Source organism: Aotus nancymaae, unplaced genomic scaffold (assembly GCF_030222135.1).
Source record: "Aotus nancymaae isolate 86718 unplaced genomic scaffold, 86718_ANA_hifiasm-v0.15.2.pri h1tg000032l_1, whole genome shotgun sequence".
NCBI lineage: Eukaryota > Metazoa > Chordata > Mammalia > Primates > Aotidae > Aotus > Aotus nancymaae.
The window spans coordinates 299,017-320,029 of NW_026988446.1; the positions used below are offsets into that span (position 1 = coordinate 299,017).

Below are 21,013 nucleotides of genomic sequence, written 5' to 3' on the forward strand. Positions count from 1 at the left end.
TGTATGTCATTTTTTGTTTGTTTTTTAGGGGATGGGGTCTCGTCGTGTTGCCCAGGCTGGTCTCAAACTCCTGGGCTTAATCTATCCTCCCTGGTGGGCTTCTCAAAGTGCTGGGATTACAGGTGTGAGCCATCATGCCCAGCCCCATATATATATTTTTAATCCTTTAACGTTCAGCCTACCTGTATCATTGTGTTTGAATGGCTTGCTTGTGGATGTCAGGGGACTCTGAGCGTGATGGAAGTGCATAGGGGAAGCGTGCCCCATGAAACCTTTCAGACATCTGGGCATGGCTGGGCATTAGGTAAACTGACCTGTGTTTGGGGCCTGCAGCGTGTGCTCATTTTCTATTGGTGTTTGGGTTTTCTGTTTTCAGTTTTTGGGACAACTTTCCTTGGTCCTTTGGTTACGGGGCAAGAAACTATTTTTTTGTCTGTGTTGTGTTGGCCATTCTGGATTAAGGCCTTCTTCAGTGCCCTGTCCAGGATATATAGGGGACAAGAAGGGGATCCAGGGACCTCTCCACCCTGTAGTTTCTACAGCCATGATGCCCCTGGCATCCACCTTCCTTCGAATCTGTCAGGTCTTCCCGTGCCTGTTTGATGTGTTATAAGCGAGGACCTGGAAGGCCTTGGGCTGGAACTCCCTACTCCATCTGGATGGACCCAAATATCCCCACCTCCTTTAATTATTTTAATGAAATAATTAAAGAATAAATTATTTCATTCTTTTTAACGGATGTGGAACATTCCATGCTATGGATATAACATTTTTTAATTTTTATTTTTACTTATTTATTTTTTTGAGATGGAGTTTCTCTCTTGTTGCCCAGGCTGGAGTGCAATGGTGCAATCTTGGCTCACTACAACCTCCGTCTCCCGAGTTCAAGCAGTTCTCCTACTTCAGCCTCCTGAGTAGTTGGGATTACAGGTGCCAGTAACCACACCTGGCTGTTTTTTTTCCCTTAGTTTTTTTTTTTTTTTTTTTTTTTTTTGAGACAGAGTTTCGCTCTTGTTACCCAGGCTGGAGTGCAATGGCACGATCTCGGCTCACTGCAACCTCTGCCTCCTGGGTTCAAGCAATTCTCCTGCCTCAGCCTCCTGAGTATCTGGGATTACAGGCGCACACCACCATGCCCAGCTAATTTTTTGTATTTTTAGTAGAGACGGGGTTTCACCATATTGACCAGGATGGTCTCGATCTCTTGACCTCGTGATCCACCCGCCTCGGCCTCCCAAAGTGCTGGGATTACAGGCGTGAGCCACCGTGCCTGGCCCTTTCCTTAGTTTTTTAAGTAGAGATGGGGTTTTACCATGTTGACCAGGCTGGTCTCAAACTTCTGACCTCAGGTGTTCCACCCACCTCAGCCTCTCAAACTGCTGGGATTACAGGCCGGAGCCACCAAACTTGGCCAAACAATTTTTATTTAACCATCATGGGATTTTGAACTGTAGAATAGTATTTATTGAAAATACACCCTGTACCCCACATTTTGATTTCTACTACTTTCTTGCCTTTAGGAACACAAGTAGGTGTGCATTCACAGATGGACTCTCCTACTCCCACCGTCCATTTTGGGGGATAAGATTTTTTAAAAGCTTCTGATTTATATAGCTGAATTGCTTTCAAAACTGTTATTTGCCTTAAAAATATATTTTTCATAGACATTTAAAATGTATACATACATTAGGCGATTCATTCTTTTCTTTGTGTCTTTTATTACCTCTAAACTTATATCATCTGTTTTCCTTCAGAGATTGGATAAATAATTCTTTCTGCCTTTTTTTTTTTTTTTTGAGTCAGAGTCTTGCCCTGTGACCCAGGCTGGAGTGCAGTGGTGCCATCTCAGCTCACTGTGACCTCTGCCTCCTGGGTTCAAGCAATTCTCCTGCCTCAGCCTCCCAAGTAGCTGGGACTACAGGTGCACAAAACCACACCTGGCTAATTGTTTGTATTTTTAGTAGAAACAGAGTTTCACCATGTTGGCCAGGCTGATCTCAAACTCCTGACCTTGGGTGATCCACCCTCCTTGGCCTCCCAAAGTGCTGGGATTACAGGCATGAGCCACTGCGCCCGGCTGCCAGAGTGATTTATAATGAACAGAAATATATTTGGCTCATCGTTCTGGAGGCCCGGGAGACTGAGGGCGCAGTGAGCACGGTGCCGGCATCTGGTGAGTGACTTCGTGCTGTCACCCCATGATAGAAGCCAAGAGGAAGAGAGGCTGAATGTGCTTGCTTTTGTCGTGGTGGTGGTTGTTTTAAGAGACAGGGTCCCTCTCTGTCATCCCGGCTGGAGTGCCAAGGCACGATCACAGATCACTGTAGCCTTGAACCCCTGGGCTGAAATGATCCTCCCGCTTGGGTCTCCCAAGTAGTTGGGATGTTAGGTGTGCACCAGGCTTGTCTTGAACTCCTGGCCTCAAGTGATCCAGCTAATTTTTTTTTTTTTTTTTTTTGAGACAGAGTTTTGCTCTTGTTACTCAGGCTGGAGTGCAATGGCGTGATCTCGGCTCACCGCAACCTCCGCCTCCTGGGTTCAGGCAATTCTCCTGCCTCAGCCTCCTGAGTAGCTGGGATTACAGGCACGCACCACCATGCCCAGCTAATTTTTTGTATTTTTAGTAGAGACAGGGTTTCACCTTGTTGACCAGGATGGTCTCGATCTCTTGACCTCGTGATCCACCCGCCTCGGCCTCCCAAAGTGCTGGGATTACAGGCGTGAGCCACCGCGCCCAGCCCGATCCAGCTAATTTTTAATTTTTTTTTGTAAAGAGGGAGTCTCACTATGTTTCCCAGGCTGGTCTTGAACTCCTGGCCTCAAGTGATCCTCCTGCCTCAGCCTCCCAAAGTGGTGGGATTACAGGCATGAGCCGCTGCTTTTATAACAAAACTATTCTTGCAATAACTGACCCATTCCCTGGATGAGGATATTGATTCATTCAGAAGCTCAGTGTCCTCGTGAGCAAATCACCTCTAATTAGGCCCTACCTCTAACACCATTGCCTTGGTGACTAGGTTTCCAGCACATGGCTCTAACACCAGCACTCCCAGAGCGCTGGGATCACGGACCTGTGGTTTACAGGGTTAGGATGTGGGCGTCTTTGGGAGCCGTTGTGCCTGCCTCGTTGATTTTCGCCTGCTCTGTGGTACACCATCAGTGCCAGGCTCTCCGTTATCTTTTTGTTTTCTCCTCTGACATTATCTTTAATAGTTTCCATGATGGTTGTTTTAAAAAAGTTGGTCAGTGTTCTTTGAAATAATGGAATTTTTCCTGGAGTAGCACTTATTTGGAGGGTAGCTGGGAGAAGGCCTAGCAAGTATCCCCAAGGAGTCTGTGGGTTTCGCTCAGGGGAGATCTGTGAGTTTGGATGGGAGAATTTTCTCTTCTTTATTTTCTCTGATGAATGTGAGTGACACAGCCCGGCAGTATCAGTAGCTTCTAAACATTTTTCACCAGTGGAAATTAGATACTTTCCTATTGTCACAGATTTGCTGAAACGTCAGTTGCTGTCACCACTGCCTTCAAATTATGCCAGTTATGAGGCCCGCTGCTACGTCTGATTAATCAGCGCATAAATGTTACAAACTTTAAAAATATTTTCACGTTCCCTTTGTCATCTCTGTGTTGTGTTTCATGCACTTGAAGTCCTTGTTCTGAGAAGGATTGTCAGGTCATCACTCGTCACACTGGCAGCGAGGTTCCGGCGCTGAAGCAGTGGGACCCCCAGGCCGGGGACCAGCAGGCCGGGGACCCCCAGGCCAGGGACCAGCAGGCCAGGGACCCCCAGGCCGGGGACCAGCAGGCCGGGAACCAGCAGGCTGGGGACCCCCAGGCGGGGGACTAGCAGGCCGGGAACCAGCAGGCCGGGGACCCCCAGGCCAGGGACCAGCAGGCCGGGGACCAGCGGGCCAGGAACCAGCAGGCCAGGGACCCCCAGGCCAGGGACCAGCAGGCCGGGGACCAGCAGGCCGGGGACCGCCAGGCAGGGGACTAGCAGGCCGGGAACCAGCAGGCCAGGGACCAGCAGGCCGGTGACCAGCAGGCCGGGGACCCCCAGGCCAGGGACCAGCCAGGCCGGGGACCCCCAGGCCGGGGACCAGCGGGCCAGGAACCAGCAGGCCAGGGACCCCCAGGCCAGGGACCAGCAGGCCGGGGACCAGCAGGCCGGGGACCGCCAGGCAGGGGACTAGCAGGCCGGGAACCAGCAGGCTGGGGACCCCCAGGTGGGGGACTAGCAGGCCGGGAACCAGCAGGCTGGGGACCCCCAGGCGGGGGACTAGCAGGCCGGGAACCAGCAGGCCGGGGACCCCCAGGCCAGGGACCAGCAGGCCGGGGACCCCCAGGCCGGGGACCAGCGGGCCAGGAACCAGCAGGCCAGGGACCAGCAGGCCGGGGACCAGCAGGCCGGGGACCGCCAGGCAGGGGACTAGCAGGCCAGGAACCAGCAGGCCAGGGACCAGCAGGCCGGTGACCAGCAGGCCGGGGACCCCCAGGCCAGGGACCAGCAGGCCGGGGACCAGCAGGCCGGGGAGCCCCAGGCCGGGCAGGCAGCTGAGTCCTGCCTTCCTCCTTCATCCTGTGCTCTCTGTGCCTCCGTGCTGGGTGTGGTCCTCTCCAGACTAACGGGAAGTCTCCTTGACTCATAACAAAACCCTCTGTGTCACAGATTTGGGGCGATTTACTTGCACTTCTCGGCCGACCGGTGTCCGTGTGGCTCAGGCGGGTCTCGGCCCGCAGCTTCTCCCACACTGGTAACGCTGTTGCGATGCTTGTCCGAGTTTCCTCCACACTTCCTGCCGTGGCTCACGGGGCCTGAGGGGTTTCGGGGTTTGCCCACGTACTTGACCTGTGGTTCCAAAGAGAGCGGGGCTCAGGGCTGACGATTCCCAGTGAACCCTTGGTTCTCGTTACCTCCCCCAGGGTCTGCAGAGGGCCTCCCTCATCCTGGCCTCCTCCCCCAGTCCCAGGCGCGGAGCACCTGCGGTCAGTCCTCTCATAGAAGTGGAGATTCCTTTTCTGTTTCTCTTTTTTGTTGTTCTTAGTTATTTTAGAAGTGACACCGGGGCTTTCTCCCCTGCCCCCCACCTTTTATTTTTTGAGATGGAGTTTTCTGCTCTTGTCACTCAGGCTGGAGTGTGGTGGCGTGATCTCAGCTCAATGCAACCTCCACCTCCCAGATTCAAGCGATTCTCCTGGCTCAGCCTCCTGAGTAGCTGGGATTACAGGCACCTGCCACCACGCCCAGCTAATTTTTCATATTTTTAGTAGAGACCGGGTTTCATCATGTTGGCCAGGATGGTCTTGAAATCCTGGCTTCAGGTGATCCACCTGCCTCAGCTCCCAGAGTTCTGGGATTACAGGTGTGAGCCACCATGCCCGGCGTCCCCTGCCCTCTTTAACAGGAACTCTTTTTAACTTTTTCATTAACTTTTTAACAAATTGCTGATGTTATTTGCAACAAACAAATGATACAGAATTGCATGAAGCAGAAACTCCTCCTCTTTCTCCCCACTCAGTCACCCCTTTTAGGGACGACCTCAGAGGCAGAAGTGGTATGTATTTTCCATTATTTTCTCTATGCTTATCAACGTATTTCACGACTTGGGTCCATTTATTATTTATATTGGTATGTCTGGTAAAGTGAAATACAGTTTCTGACTTTTTTTTTTTTTTTTTTGAGATGGAGTTTCGCTCTCGTTACCCAGGCTAGAGTGCAATGGCGCGATCTCGGCTCACCGCACCCTCCGCCTCCTGGGTTCAGGCAATTCTCCTGCCTCAGCCTCCTGAGTAGCTGGGATTACAGGCACGCGCCACCGTGCCCAGCTAATTTTTTGTATTTTTAGTAGAGATGGGGTTTCACCATGTTGACCAGGATGGTCTCGATCTCTGGACCTCGTGATCCACCCGCCTCGGCCTCCCAAAGTGCTGGGATTACAGGCTTGAGCCAGCGCGCCTGGCCCAGTTTCTGACTTTTAATAGTCACATTGTTGCATAACCTCTCCAGAATTCTTTCATCTTGCAAAAGTGAAACTCTGAACTCAGGAAAGGCTAATTTCCTATTCTTCTCTTCCCCATCCACACACTTTTTTTTTTGCCCCTGGTTCTATTTTTTGTTTCTGTGAATTTGATTACTGTAGAAACCTCATATAAATAGACTCATACACTGTCCTTTGGTGACTGGCCTATTTCACTCAGCAAATGTTCTCAAGGTTCGTCCATGTTATAGCGTGTGTCAGAATTTCCTTTGTCTTTATTATTTATTTATTTAAGACAGAGTCTCGCTCTGTCACCCAGGCTGGAGTGCAGTGGCATGATTTCAGCCCACTGCAACCTCTGTCTCCCGGGTTCAAGCAATTCTCCTGCCTCAGCCTCCCGAGTAGCTGGTATTACAGGTGTGCGCCACCACGCCCAGCTAATTTTTGTATTTTTAGTGGAGACGGGGTTTCACCATGTTGGCCAGGCTGCTCTTGAACTCCTGACCTCAGGTAATTTGTCTGCCTTGGCCTCCCAAACTGCTGGGATTACAGGCGTGAGCCACTGCACCTGGCCTCCTTTCTCTTTAAAATTAGACTATGCCGTGGTATGTGCATACACCACGTTTTGTTTTTGTTCATTTGCTGATGGATGCATGGGTTGCCGCTATCTTTTGGCTCTTGTGAATAGCCACCTGTTATGGACAAGGGGTACTAAAATAACCTTTTTTTTCCCCCTGCAGATAACTGACTGTTCTCAAATGTCCCTTATTTCTGATGAAGTAACTTGAATTGTTTATTTTTTTGATTATTTATCTAAAGATGAGGTTGAAAGTCAGGAGTTGCAAATTCAATTTCCTATGGTTTCTTGTGGGCAGTATAAATGACAGGTGTGGATGGAAAGTGGGAGGCAGCAGGGAGTGGTGGGGACTGGAAAACTTTACCTGCACAAGCTCCTGGTTCCACGTTTGTTGAAGGGACGGTGATTGACTTAGTTCTAGAATTCTAAGTTTTAAACAGAAACCTGAAATCTGTCTACTTTATGTAAAAGCCCTGCTTTTACATCTTGGCAACAAACTTACAAATTTAAGTATACCGTGAGGCCAATATTTTGTTTCTATACTTCACAATAAAGATGAATTAACTAAAATGTATTCAAAAGGAGATAAAATTTTTTAAAAGTACCCACAATTATGAAAAAGAAAAAAAAATGTAGGTGGGATTGAATTTATTCCCTCAAATGTGAAACTGTTTATATTTCAGCAATAAAATAAGTATAAGTGACTCAGTCTCTGGTTTTTAGTCAAGCCATGTAGGGCTCACAAACTCATACTATTTATTGGCCGGGCATGGTGGCCCGTGCCTGTAATCCTAGCACTTTGGGAGGCGAAGGCAGGTGGATCACCTGAGGCTGGGAGTTTGAGACCAGCCTGACCAATATGGTGAAACCCCGTCTGTACTAAAAATACAAAAATTAGCCAGGCGTGGTGGCACACGCCTGAAATTCCAGCTACCTAGGAGGCTGAGGCAGGAGAATCGCTTGAACCCAGGAGGTGGAGGTTGCAGTGAGCTGAGATCACACCACTGCACTCCAGCCTGGGCCAGAGTGAGACTCCGTCTCAAACAAACAAAAACCAAATTCATACTGTCTATTACTTCTGTAATGAAGAATGCTTATCTATTTTCCTCCTCTTTTTGAGTTTGCAATAAAGTCTTCTCAATTTGCTTTAACTTGGGATGTGTCTTTCAGAAATACTGGAGAGCATTGGGGCCACTCCTCAAAGGTAGGTGTGGCAAAGAACCGTGAGAAAGGCCTCTAACACTCTCGGTAAGTTCTAGAGGTCAGATTATAAACAGGAAAAGGAGAAGTTAAATGGGCTGAGAGGCCAATTCCAAGTATGTTCCACAGCATGCTTATATTAAGGACTTGTCTCTCATAAAGTAAACAGCCCTTTCATGATGGCCATCCACATTTTAATCTGTGTCTCAGAAAGTGCAGAGGACCAGGAACTGGGGCCACTGGGACTCCTGGGTCATGGACACGTTAGGAAAACCCATCTCAGCTGGGGAAGCTGACGCAGCCTAGCGCTCAGGTCCCAGGTAACACTCATCCCTGGAAAGAGGGAGGAGCAGGGGCAGCAGAAGGTGGCTGCTCCTCACAAGATCTCACACAATCTCAGTCGTACTATGACTGTACTTTCTAAAACCCAATTTGTCTTTGTTCATGACGTTTCCCTTCCTGCTATGTCACATTTTCACTGGTGAGAGAAAGTGAAATTGCCGTTTTTAATATCAGCCAGCCACTTTCCGTTTGAAATGCAGTCTCCCCTCCCATCCTTCTGCTCCCTCTGGCAGGGGAGGACGTCTGATTCTGGGCTGATCTCTGCCTTTGCTGAACCCCTCGTGTCTTAGTCCATTTGAACTCACAAAACACCTGAGACTGGGTAATTTATTTCGTAGAACTCGGGAGGCCGTGAGGTCCAAGGTCAAGGCACTGGCCGTGGTGCCCAGTGAGGGCGGCTCTCGGCTTCCACGATGGTGCCTAGTTGCTGTGTCCTCATGTGGCCAGTGGCAGAAAGGCAAGAGCCTGCACCCCCTGGAACCTTGAGCCCTTTCACAAGGGTGTTAATCCCATTCCTGAGGGCAAAGCCCGCATGTTAATTACCCTACAAAGACCACACCCCTTAATACTATTTTCAGTTCTTTTTAAAATTTTGTCTATTCACGTATTTTAATTTATTCATTTATTTATTTTGAGGCAGGATTTGGCTCTGTCATCCAGGCTGGAGCGCAGTGACAATCTCGGCTCACTGCAGCCTTGACCTCCAGGGTTCAAACGATCCTCCCACCTCAGCCTCCCAAGTAGCTGGGGACCACAAGTATGTGCCACCACACCCGGCTAATTTTTGCATTTTTTGTAGAGACAGGGTTTCACCATGTTGCCTAGGCTGGTCTTGAACTCCTGGACCCAAGAGATTCTCCTGCCTTGGCCTCCCAAAGTCATAGGATCACAGGCACCCAGCTCGGGATTAATTTCTAGCATTAACTTTGGAGGGACAGCATTATTCAAGCCGTAGCAGCTTGGGTGCTAGATGCCTCCTTAGTTGCATCTGGCACCACATCCTCAACCCAGTGTCGGGCCTCCCAGGATTTCCAGTCATCCCAGAAACTTCTGTTTCTTCCCTGGGTCTGAGCCATGCAGTGTTTCATGAGTATGTCCTGGCCTGCTCAGCTGGCACCTGGGCACCCATTTCCTGTTGTTTTAGAAGAGAGGTTTCTTTCTCTGGGTCAAGTTGGGACCGTGAGGTGTGTTGCTGTGTGCTAGATCCTATTAGGTTCTGTCCCTCATGGATACTGGTCTGATCACCTATGGACTCTGCTGTGCTCCTGTTCAAATACTGTGCTGCGTCACAGGGCAGAGCATGAGCCTGATGCAATGCATGCCCTGTGACTTGAGGAAGAATTGGCATGTATTGGGGAAGGAGGACATTTTGAAAAAGGAGCTTTGCCACATGGAGGCTGGTGTGATGACAGGGCTTGGAAAAGCAGGAGAGACCCACTGTCAGTGTCACCTCATTTCAAGGCCACCAGAATCGTACCAACCTGGTATCTGCCCTAGGGAACACCTCCTTTTCTCTTTATTTAATCACAAAGTTATGTATGCTTCTTGGAAAAAAAGTCAATCAATACAGAAATGAATAAGGTCCAGAAAATGTAAGTTCCCTGTGTCCTATTTCCCATGTCGAGTTTCAAATACAGATCTTCCTCATTTGTCTACACGTGTACAAACCAGTGCAAACGTGTTTTATTTTATCTTTTTTTCTTCTTGCTTTCTTTCTTTTTTTTTTTCTTTTTGACAGAGTCTCACTCTGTCACTCAGGCTGGAGTGCAATGGCAGAATCTCGGCTCAGTGCAACTTTTGCCTGCCACGTTCAAGCGATTCTCCTGCCTCAGCCTCCCAAGTAGCTGGGGTTACAGGTGCCCGCCACCACGCCCGGCTATTCCCTTTTCATTGTATTTATTTAAGGTGCACAATATGATGTTTTGGTACACAGGTACATAGTGAAAGGATTACTGCAGTCAGGCAGATTCACATATTCATCACCTCAAGTTTTGTGGGTTTTTTTGAGCATAGAAAGAACATCTAAAATCTCTCAGCAAATTTCTAATATACGATCCTCTGAGTGACGGTCCTCACGCTGCGCGTTGCGTCTCTCGCCTCATTCGTCCCACGTCACTGCTGCTTCTACCCTTTGACCTACGCCCCTCCCATTTCCTCCTTCTGGCCACACGGCTGTACTCCGTTTCTATGTATTTGACCTTTTAAAGACTGCACATATTTCTCTGTACCTGGCATAGTGTCCTCCAGGTTCATCACATGATATATTTTAAAAATCTCTCTTTATATAGATTTATAGACTTAACACAACTTGGCTGATATCTGATAGAATACTATTGTGCCCTTGCAGGTGACAGAGCTGTCAGACCAGGGCTGAGGAGCAGAATCCCTTTGCAGTAGCGACCCCTCATGCGTGCTTACTAAGCCTTTACAATGCTACTGTACGGGGCAGTGCAGTTTTGGGCAAATGCAAAGCAGCTGCAGCTCTGCAGCCTAAGAGAATCTCTCCTTCAGGCAAGCGGTGTCTTCTCATTGCTCACTGAGAAGGATAACCGCCTCCTTCCCAGGCTGGCAGTGGAGCAGTCAGCACGTCATGCTGGACAGAGAACAGGGCGGTGAGAAGTGGGAGCTGGGCTGCGGGCTCTCTGCAGGATCGGGGCTCACACGGTCCTGCCTCAGCTCACAGCTCCGTTTTGGACTCTCCAGGGGAATCTTAACTTTCAGTGTTTTATGGCTTTTTTTCCATCACCTAGACTTTTTTTTTTCTTTTCTTTTTTCCTTTTCTTCTTTTGTTCTGTTTTGTTTTTTGAGACAGGGTCTCACTCTGTCACCGAGGCTACAGTGCAGTGGTGCAACCTCTACCTCCTGGGTTCAAGCGATTCTCTGCCTCAGCCTCCCGAGTAGCTGAGATTACAGGTGCCCGCCACCACGGCCAGCTAGGTTTTGTATTTTTAGTGGAGATGGGGTTGCACTATGTTGGCCACGCGTTCTTGAACTCCTGACCTAGTGATCTGTCTGCCTTGGCCTCCCAAAGTGCTGGGATTACAGGGTGAGCCACCACACCCCGCCCAGATTTATATTTTTCGCTATTAGTTCCCATGCTGTTCGTTAGATCTCTAGGCTTGTTTGTCCTACATAACTGAAATTTTGTATCCTTTGATCATTATTTTATTTCCTTCACCCCTGGTAACTGTTTCTATATATTCAACTTTTTTTTTGAGACAGGTTCTCGGTCTGTCACTCAGGCTGGAGTACAGTGGTGTGATCTCAGCTCACTGCAGCCTCAACCTCCCGGACTCAAGCAATCCTCCCACCTCAGCCTCCCAAGTCGCTGGGAAGACAGGTGCACGCCACTGCACCCGGCTAATTTATTCCTTCCTTCCTCCTTTCTTTTCTTTGCTCTCTTTCTGTGTCTTTCTTTCTTCTTCTTTCTTTCCCTTCCTTCCTTCTTTTCCTTCCTTTCTTTCTTTGTTTCTCTGTTTCTTTCTTTCTCTTTCCCCCTCCCCTCCCCTCCTTTTTCCTTCGTTCTTTCTTTTTGTAGAGATGAAGTCTCACTACGTTGTCCAGGCTGGTCCCGAATTCTTGGGCTCAGGTGATCCATCCACCTCAGCCTCCCAAAGTGCTGGGATTACAGGCGCAAGCCACCGCTCCTGGCCTAACTTTTTTTCTTTTAAGATTCCACACATAAGTGAGATCATATAGTGCTTGTCTTTCTGCGCTTGGCTTATTACACTTTGTGTAATGTCCACTAGGGTCCTCCAGGTTGTGGTAAATGTCAGAGTCTCAGTTTTTAATACTGAATAATATTGTGTTGTGTATATACACCACAAACTCTTTACTTGTTCATCTGTCAGCAGACACTTGGGTTGTTTACCTGTCTGGACCATGCTGTGAATGATGCTGCTGTGAAAATGGGTGCATGGATGTCTTTGTGAGGTGGTGACTTTATTCCCTTTGGATGTGCACTTGGAAGAAGCATTGCTGGTCATGGAGTAGTTCTATTTTTAATTTCTTTAGGAACCTCCGTATCGTTTCCTACAATGGCGGCAGCAATCTGCACTCCCAGCAGCAGTGAGCAGGGGTTCCCTGTGCTTCACCCGCTGGCCAGCGTCTGTCTCTCGTGGTTTGGTAGCAGCCGTCCTAACAGGGTGGAGGCGGTGTCTCACTGGGTTTGATTTGCGCATCCCTGTTCATTAGTGATGCTGAGCAGCACTTTTTCGTATACATGTTGGTCATTTTTGTTTCTTCTTTGGAGAAATGTCTATTCAGATATTTTCTTGATTTTTAAAATCAGATTATTTATTTTTTGCTTTTGAGTTGTGTGAATTCCTTACGCATTTTGGATATTAACTACTGATCTGACAGATGGCTGGAAACTACTTTTTGTCCAGTTTCTTGGCGCCTTTTCCCTCTGTTGACTGCTTCTTCTGCTATGCAGAAGCTTTTCAGTTTGATGCGTTCCCACTTAGTTATCTTCACTTTTGTTCCTTGTTTTTGGTGAGACATTAAACATATCCTTGCCAAGGCTAATGTCAAGAAGTTTTTCCCCTCTGTTTTCTATTTTTATTTTTTATTTGTTCAGAGATTGGGTCTCATTCTGTCACCCAGGTTGGAATGCAGTCGTGTCATCACGGCTCACTGTAACCTCGAATTCCTGGGCACAAGTGATCTTCCTGCCTCGGCCTCCTTAGTAGCTGGGCTGCAGGTGTGCACCACCATACCTGGCTAATTTTTATTTTTTATTTGGCAGAGACAAAGACTCACTATGTTGCCCAGGCTGATCTTGAACTTCTGGCCTCAAGTGATCCTCCTGCCTCAGCCTCCCAGAGTGCTGGGATTACAGGCGTGAGCCACCAGGCCTGGCTCCCTCTCTGTTTTTTTCCAGGATCTTATGTTGGGATCTTTAATCCATTTTGAGTTGATTTTTGTACGTGTCAAGTATTATTCTTTTGTGTGTGGAGATCCAGTTTTCCCAAAACCTTTATTTATTTATTTATTTATTTTTTTAAGACGGAGTTTCGCTCTTGTTACCCAGGCTGGAGTGCAATGGCACGATCTCGGCTCACCGCAACCTCCGCCTCCTGGGTTCAGGCAATTCTCCTGCCTCAGCCTCCTGAGTAGCTGGGATTACAGGCACGCACCACCATGCCCAGCTAATTTTTTGTATTTTTAGTAGAGACGGGGTTTCACCATGTTGACCAGGATGGTCTCGATCTCTTGACCTCGTGATCCACCCACCTCGGCCTCCCAAAGTGCTGGGATTACAGCCATGAGCCACCGCGCCCAGCCCAAAACCTTTATTTTTTCTTGATTTTTTCCTGTTTTTTTTTTTTTTTTTTCTTTCACACTTCTGTAGCCAACACCTTTATTGAAGAGATTGCCCTTTCTCCATTGTGTCTTCTTGGTGACCTTGTCAAATAATTAGTTGACTGCATATGCTTGAGTTTATTTCTCTTCCATTGTTCTATGTGTCTGTTTTTATAAAGTCATGGATTTTTACTGCATATAAATTATACCTCAATTAACTTGATGAAAGAAACAAAAACAGGAAAATCCCCAGTTCAGCCAATGAACATGTTCTTCACATGCCCCTGTTTTTCGGAGCGTGATTGGTCTGCTGTCTCTCTAGCTTCAGCATCTGAAGTTTTTGCTGCTCCTGCCCCGGCCCCGAATGACACCTTTCGTCTGGTTCCTGGAGACTCAGGTCTGCTGTCATGCCCCAAGCAGGAGTATAGATGCCTTTCTCATCTTGCAGAGCATTCTCTGTGAGGTTCTGTAGAAAGGTGTAGTACCAGGAACCGACTGCCTATTCCAGCCTCTCTGCGCCAGGCTCTGTGTTAAAGGCCTCACACTTGGCCGTTTACTCAGTGTTTTCTGACAGCCTTCTGTGATAAGTACCGTTATTTGGGGTGATGTAGTGCTTTGTCAAATGCAGTATAAGGAAGGGCTCAGGGAGGAGCAATTCCAAACCAAGCCAGTTGTGCCTCCATCCTGAGTCCAGGAGGAATGGGAGATCTAAAAAAGTAGCAGGAAATGACTGTCACCATTTTACAGATATGAGGCACAGAGAGACCCAGTCATTTGCTGACACCCCTCCACTGAACTGGGTGCTCTTTCTCACCATTCACCCAGAGGCTAGCAAGTGCCTCTCCCCGACCAAGCTCTGTTGAACGTGTGCCTTTGCCAGGCTGGGGTCCTGTGGCATCTCCTGGAGCTGCAGGGTAGGTCTGTGTGTATCTCTCTTCAAGTTACTCAAGGTGAGGCTTTGCGTGTGTGCCTGGCACATACCAGCCTCTCCATAAATGTCAGTGGAACAGGTGAGTGAACGAGTCAGGGAGTTAAATGTGTGCTTTAAAAATAGAATGTAACGGAGGGAGCCTGAGCTGCCTTCCAGCCACCTCGCTGTGAGCGGAAAGGGCATGGGCTCTGGGAACTGAAGGCTGGGTCACACTCAGGATTCTTTTTTTCCTTTTTTTTTTTTTTTGAGATAGAGTCTTGCTCTGTCACCCAGGCTGGCGTGCAGTGGCACAACCTCAGCTCACTGCAACCTCCACCTCCCGGATTGAAGCGATTCTCCTCTTCAGGCTCCCGAGTAGCTGGGATTACAGGTGCCTGCCACAATGCCTGGCTAATTTTTGTATTTTTAGTAGAGACGGGGTTTCCCCATGTTGGCCAGGCTGGTCTGGAACTCCTGACCTCGTGCTGGGATTGCAGGAGGGGCCGCTGCGCCCAGCGTACTCTGGATTCTTTCTTCACTAGCACAGCATGTCCTCAATTTCTTTCACTTCCCTCCCTGTCCGTGGGCACTCGTGGTGGATGTCAGGCAATATCCAGTTAGCGTTGCCAATTTTACCCCCAACCCCATCTGATACTGGCCTCCAGCATTGCTCCTCTGGGGTGCCTCAGAAGAGAGCAAGGTGAACCCAACTATGGAACTCAGACACGGTTTTGACAATGCTGTTGATTCTACTTGGAAAATCCAGCTATGTGAGTAACCATTAGTCTCTGTGCCTCTGCAATGATGCAAGTGGAGACCACATCCTTCCTGCCCCTTCTGGGGCTGTGACTGCTATAAATTCATTGCATTTCCTCTCTAGCTATTCCTGAGGCCAGCGTCTGGGTAAGTGCAGCTCCGTGGGGCAGGGTGGGCAGTGGGACTAGGAGAGCAGTGGGGAGGTTGTGTTGAAAGGGCAGGCCTTGTCTTGGTTAGTGGGCTAGTAATTTCTTCTGCTAGCCTCCAAGTTTGTGCTTCAACAACATTTCTGGAATGTTCTTTAAGTTTATCATTACTTGGGCTCTATGGGTGCAAGTGCATGTGTGTGAATGTGGCGGGGGAAAGGGGGAGGACAGGGGTAGCAACCGCAGGTTACACCACGATTTCAGCACATTTGCCCAGACCACTCCCAGGGGAGAAAATGGATGGGGTACACAGAAGGAAATGAACCTCCTTAAAACCCAAAGGGCAGCAGAGGTAAAGTTCAGAGCAGATCATTATGCTGGTGTTAGGGTTGAAAGAGCACAGAAGAAAGGTCGAATCCTGATGTGGATGGAAGGACTGTTGGGGCCGTCGCTGGGAGGGTATGCAGAGCCAGTCGGGCTGTCTGGGGAGCAGTCACCTCAGGATGCACAGGGCTGGGCCTGTAGGGCTCAGGATGCGAGGAGCAGACAGCTGAGAATGGAGATGGGATGGGAGGCGAGGAGCAGATGGGCGAGAATGGAGATAGGATGGGAGGTGAGGAGAGCAGATGGGCCAGAATGGAGATGGGATGGGAGTTGAGGAGCAGACGGGTGAGAATGGAGATAGGATGGGAGGTGAGGAGCAGATGGGCCAGAATGGAGATGGGATGGGAGTTGAGGAGCAGACGGGTCAGAATGGAGACGGGATGGGAGGAGAGGAGCAGATGGGTCAGAATGGAGATGGGATGGGAGGTGAGGAGCAGATGGGTCAGAATGGAGATGGGATGGGAGTTGAGGAGCAGACGGGTCAGAATGGAGATGGGATGGGAGGTGAGGAGCAGACGGAGATAGGATGGGAGGTGAGGAGCAGATGGGCCAGAATGGAGATGGGATGGGAGGTGAGGAGAGCAGATGGGCCAGAATGGAGATAGGATGGGAGGTGAGGAACAGATGGGTGAGAATGGAGATAGGATGGGAGGTGAGGAGCAGATGGGCCCGAATGGAGATGGGATGGGAGGTGAGGAGCAGATGGGCCAGAATGGAGATGGGATGGGAGGTGAGGAGCAGATGGGCCAGAATGGAGATGGGATGGGAGGTGAGGAGCAGATGGGTGAGAATGGAGATAGGATGGGAGGTGAGGAGCAGACGGGTCAGAATGGAGATGGGATGGGAGGTGAGGAGAGCAGATGGGCCAGAATGGAGATGGGATGGGAGGTGAGGAGCAGATGGGTCAGAATGGAGATGGGATGGGAGTTGAGGAGCAGACGGGTCAGAATGGAGATGGGATGGGAGGTGAGGAGCAGACGGAGATATGATGGGAGGTGAGGGGCAGATGGGCCAGAATGGAGATGGGATGGGAGGTGAGGAGCAGACGGAGATAGGATGGGAGGTGAGGAGCAGATGGGCCAGAATGGAGATGGGATGGGAGGTGAGGAGAGCAGATGGGCCAGAATGGAGATAGGATGGGAGGTGAGGAACAGATGGGTGAGAATGGAGATAGGATGGGAGGTGAGGAGCAGATGGGCCCGAATGGAGATGGGATGGGAGGTGAGGAGCAGATGGGCCAGAATGGAGATGGGATGGGAGGTGAGGAGCAGATGGGCCAGAATGGAGATGGGATGGGAGGTGAGGAGCAGATGGGTGAGAATGGAGATAGGATGGGAGGTGAGGAGCAGACGGGTCAGAATGGAGATGGGATGGGAGGTGAGGAGAGCAGATGGGCCAGAATGGAGATGGGATGGGAGGTGAGGAGCAGATGGGTCAGAATGGAGATGGGATGGGAGTTGAGGAGCAGACGGGTCAGAATGGAGATGAGATGGGAGGTGAGGAGCAGACGGAGATATGATGGGAGGTGAGGAGCAGATGGGCCAGAATGGAGATGGGATGGGAGGTGAGGAGAGCAGATGGGCCAGAATGGAGATGGGATGGGAGGTGAGGAGGAGATGGGTGAGAATAGAGATAGGATGGGAGGTGAGGAGCAGATGGGCCAGAATGGAGATGGGATGGGAGGTGAGGAGCAGATGGGCCAGAATGGAGATAGAATGGGAGGTGAGGAGCAGACGGGTGAGAATGGAGATGGGATGGGAGGAGAGGAGCAGATGGATGAGAATGGAGATGGGATGGGAGGTGAGGAGCAGACGGGTCAGAATGGAGATGGGATGGGAGGTGAGGAGCAGACGGGTCAGAATGGAGATGGGATGGGAGGTGAGGAGCAGATGGATGAGAATGGAGATGGGATGGGAGGTGAGGAGCAGACAGGTCAGAATGGAGATGGGACGGGAGGTGAGGAGCAGACGGGTGAGAATGGAGACGGGACAGGAGAGATGAGTGCTCATGAGGTGTCTTGACACTGAGCTGCAGTCACGTAGAATCCAGTTCGCAGAGCTCCCCATTTTCTAGGTTCGCTCCCGCCCTTGAGTGTTATTTATGGCTTTAGGTTGATATGCTTTGCCAAATACAGTCTAATCAAAGGATCGAGGAGGGGACCATTCCAAACAAAGCCACCCTGTTGGTCATCCGGAGTCCAGGAGATATGGACGATTTAAAGATACCGCAGTGCACTGCTAGTTTTTTGTGGAACTCTAAGTCTAGTTAGGAAAACTATGTTGGTGAACACTGAGAGAAATACTTGTGATAAACGCTGGGGAAGTATATCTTTTAGTCATCCATTTTGTTGTCTTTGTTTTTGTTTGACTGAAACAACTAGTTAAGTTACAGAGTGAGTGGAAGACATGGTCTCATACCTCTGGTCAAAATCCTGGCTCCAAAGCCCTGGGCAGGTTTCTTAGTCTCCCTAAGACTCAGTGCATGTGTCTATAAAATGGGGCTAGGAATAGATGTGCACCTCATAGAGCTTTGTGCAGGTTAGATGGGAAAAGCCATCAGTCAGCATCTAGCCTGTGGAAAGCTCTAAATTAATGTAAATTATAATGATTACAATTCTTAATTTTGCAAGGAGACATTAAAGGGACGTGCGTTTTTATTTTGCTCCGTCACACACTCCCAGTTTCATCTCACTTCAGTCCATTGGTTGACAGAGGTGCGGTCAAAGCCTGTCCCACCCTCTGCGGGCTTTTACATTCTCTCCTCCCTCCCAAGCCATGTCCTGCTGTGCTGGCAACACATTTCCTCCTCTCCTGGCCTCCTTCTCTTCTCTCTCATCCATCTTCCCTCAATCGAAACAGAAGCAAAGAGCCAGAGCCTTTGGTGTGGAGGAACTGAAAACATTCTCTTCTGCTTTCTCATTTGATAGATGAGGAAACTGAAGTTGAGGAATAGTGAAGTTTGTCCAGTGTCAGAGCCCCGAAATCGATGGGACCAAACTTTTCTTGGCGATGTGTCAAGCTGGCATCATGCAGTGGTTTCACTCTAAACTGTAATACCATCCTGTTTATGGATTTGTTTACACATCTTTCCCCCCTTAGGGATACCTTTCTTCCATGGCTCAGGACAGACTCCTGGATCGAGCCAACAGGAGAACTTTCTGGTAAGCATCTGGCTAACTTTTCTTTTCTTTCTTTTTTTTTTTTTTGATGGAGTCTTGCTCTGTCACCCAGGCTGGAGTGCGGTGGCATAATCTCGGCTCACTGCAATCTCCACCTCCCAGGTTCAAGCGATTCTCCTGCCTCAGCCTCACGAGTAGCTGGGATTACAGACGCCCACCACCACACCCGGTTAATTTTTGTATTTTTAGTAGAGACGGGCTTTGCCATGTTGGCCAGGCTGGTCTTCAACTACTGACCTCAGGTGATCCACCTGCCTCGGCCTCCCAAAATGCTGGGATTTCAGGCATGAGCCACCACTCCTGGCCTTGGCTAACTTTTCAAAATTAAAGATGATGACTTGTTACAGTCCTGTGACATTTTTTTCCTTTCAGTTTTGCTAAGTTTTGGATGATTTAGTTCTCTCAAAGTGGAGACTTTAAAAGAGACTCATCTGTGTGCTGTGTTCACTGCCTGGTGTCTTAGTGTGGACCTAAGCCTACGGACCCCGAAAACGGCTGCAGATGAAGATGGCAAGCACCCGCTGCAAGCTGGCCCGGTACCTGGAGGACCTGGAGGATGTAGACTTCAAGAAGTTTAAGATGCATCTAGAAGACTATCCTCCTCAAAAGGGCTGCGTCCCACTCCCGAGGGGTCAGACGGAGAAGGCGGACCACGTGGACCTAGCCACGCTGATGATTGACTTCAATGGGGAGGAGAAGGCGTGGGCCATGGCCGTGTGGATCTTCGCTGCCATCAACAGGAGAGACCTTTATGAGAAGGCAAAAAGAGATGAGCCCAAATGGGGTGAGTCGAAGGAAGACTTTAAAAAAAAATTGTGGCAAAGTGCACATAATGTAAAATTTTCCAACTTAATAATTTTCAAATGTACAGTTCAGTAGCGTTAGGCACGCTCACATCCTGCAGCCAACCTCCAGAACTTTTTCCACCTTGCAGAACTGACGCTCCTCACCCGTTAGCTCTCCAGCGCCTCATCCTCCCAGCCCTGGTAACACCTTTCTATTTTCTCTCTCTGTGAGTCTTATTACTCTGGGTACCTCCTATAAGTGGAATCATGCAGTATTTTTCCTTTATGACTAATCTATTTCACTCAATATAACGTCCTCAGGGTTCATCTATGTTGTAGCATGTGTCAAAATTCCCTTCCTTTAAAAAAGACTGAATAGCCGGGCATGGTGGCTCACGCCTGTAATCCCAGCACTTTGGGAGGCTGAGGCAGTGGATCATGAGGTGAGGAGTTAAAGACCAGCCTGGCCAAGATGACGAACCCCACCTCTACTAAGGCTACAAAAAATTAGCTGAGCATGGTGGTGCACACCTGTAATCCCAGCTACTTGGGAGGCTGAGGCAGGAGAATTGCTTGATGGCAGAGGTTGTGGGGAGCCAAGATTGCGCCACTGCACTCCAGCCTGGGCAACAGAGTGAGACTCCAACTCAAAAAAAAAAAAAAAAAAAGCCGGGCACGGTGGCTCACGCCTGTAATCCCAGCACTTTGGGAGGCCAAGGCGGGTGGATCACGAGGTCAAGGGATCGAGACCATCCTGGTCAACATGGTGAAACCCCGTCTCTACTAAAAATACAAAAAATTAGCTGGGCATGGTGGCGCGTGCCTGTAATCCCAGCTACTCAGGAGGTTGAGACAGGAGAATTGCCTGAACCCAGGAGGCGGAGGTTGCGGTAAGCCGAGATTGCGCCATTGCACTCCAGCCAGGGTAACAAGAGCGAAACTCTGTCTCCAAAATAAAATAAAATAAAATAAAATAAAATAAAATAATATAAAATAAATAAAATAAAATAAAAAAGAATAAGCTTTTGGTTTTGGCTTAGATTGTTTGGATTTTATTTTGTGATATGGTCACCAACACCTTTCTTTACTTTCAGAATCAGTAGACAGCTGTCAGAGGTCTTTTATGGGCTGGGTCTGGTGGCTTATGCCTGTAATCCCAGCACTTTGGGAGGCCAAGGTGGGAGGATTGCTTGAGCCCATAGCGAGAACCTGTCTCTACAAAAAATGCAAAAATTAGTTGCATATGGTGGCATGTGTCAGCAGTCCCAGCTATTCTGGAGGCTGAGGTGGGAGGATCACTTGAGCCCAGGAGGACAAGGCTGCAGTGAGCCGTGATCGTGTCACTGCACTCCAGCCTGGGCAGTAGAGTGAGACCCTGTCTCAAAAACCATCATTTACGTTGCTCATAGTTTGCTGCCCACTTAAAGCTCTCTGTCTCATCTATTTCCCTAGC

General features: G+C 49.1%; 1 protein-coding gene across 5 annotated transcripts in view; it reads left to right on the forward strand.

Annotated features, from left to right (window-relative positions):
* Positions 1-15,052: 15,052 nt before the first annotated feature.
* Positions 15,053-21,013, forward strand: part of NLRP3 (NLR family pyrin domain containing 3) — a 29,599-nt gene continuing 23,638 nt past the window's right edge. For 2 of the 5 annotated variants that reach the window (XR_001110652.3, XM_012472735.3), the window contains exons 1-2: positions 18,199-18,757; positions 19,239-19,559. Coding sequence is in view for 4 of the 5 variants with exons in the window: in XM_012472735.3 (XP_012328158.2) it covers positions 19,277-19,559 (283 nt within the window). In the remaining variant the exon portion in view is untranslated. Of the gene's footprint in view, positions 15,082-15,203; positions 15,215-18,198; positions 18,758-19,147; positions 19,560-21,013 lie in introns of those variants that run through there. The other 3 variants (XM_012472734.2, XM_012472731.3, XM_012472732.3) reach the window with 3 other exon arrangements.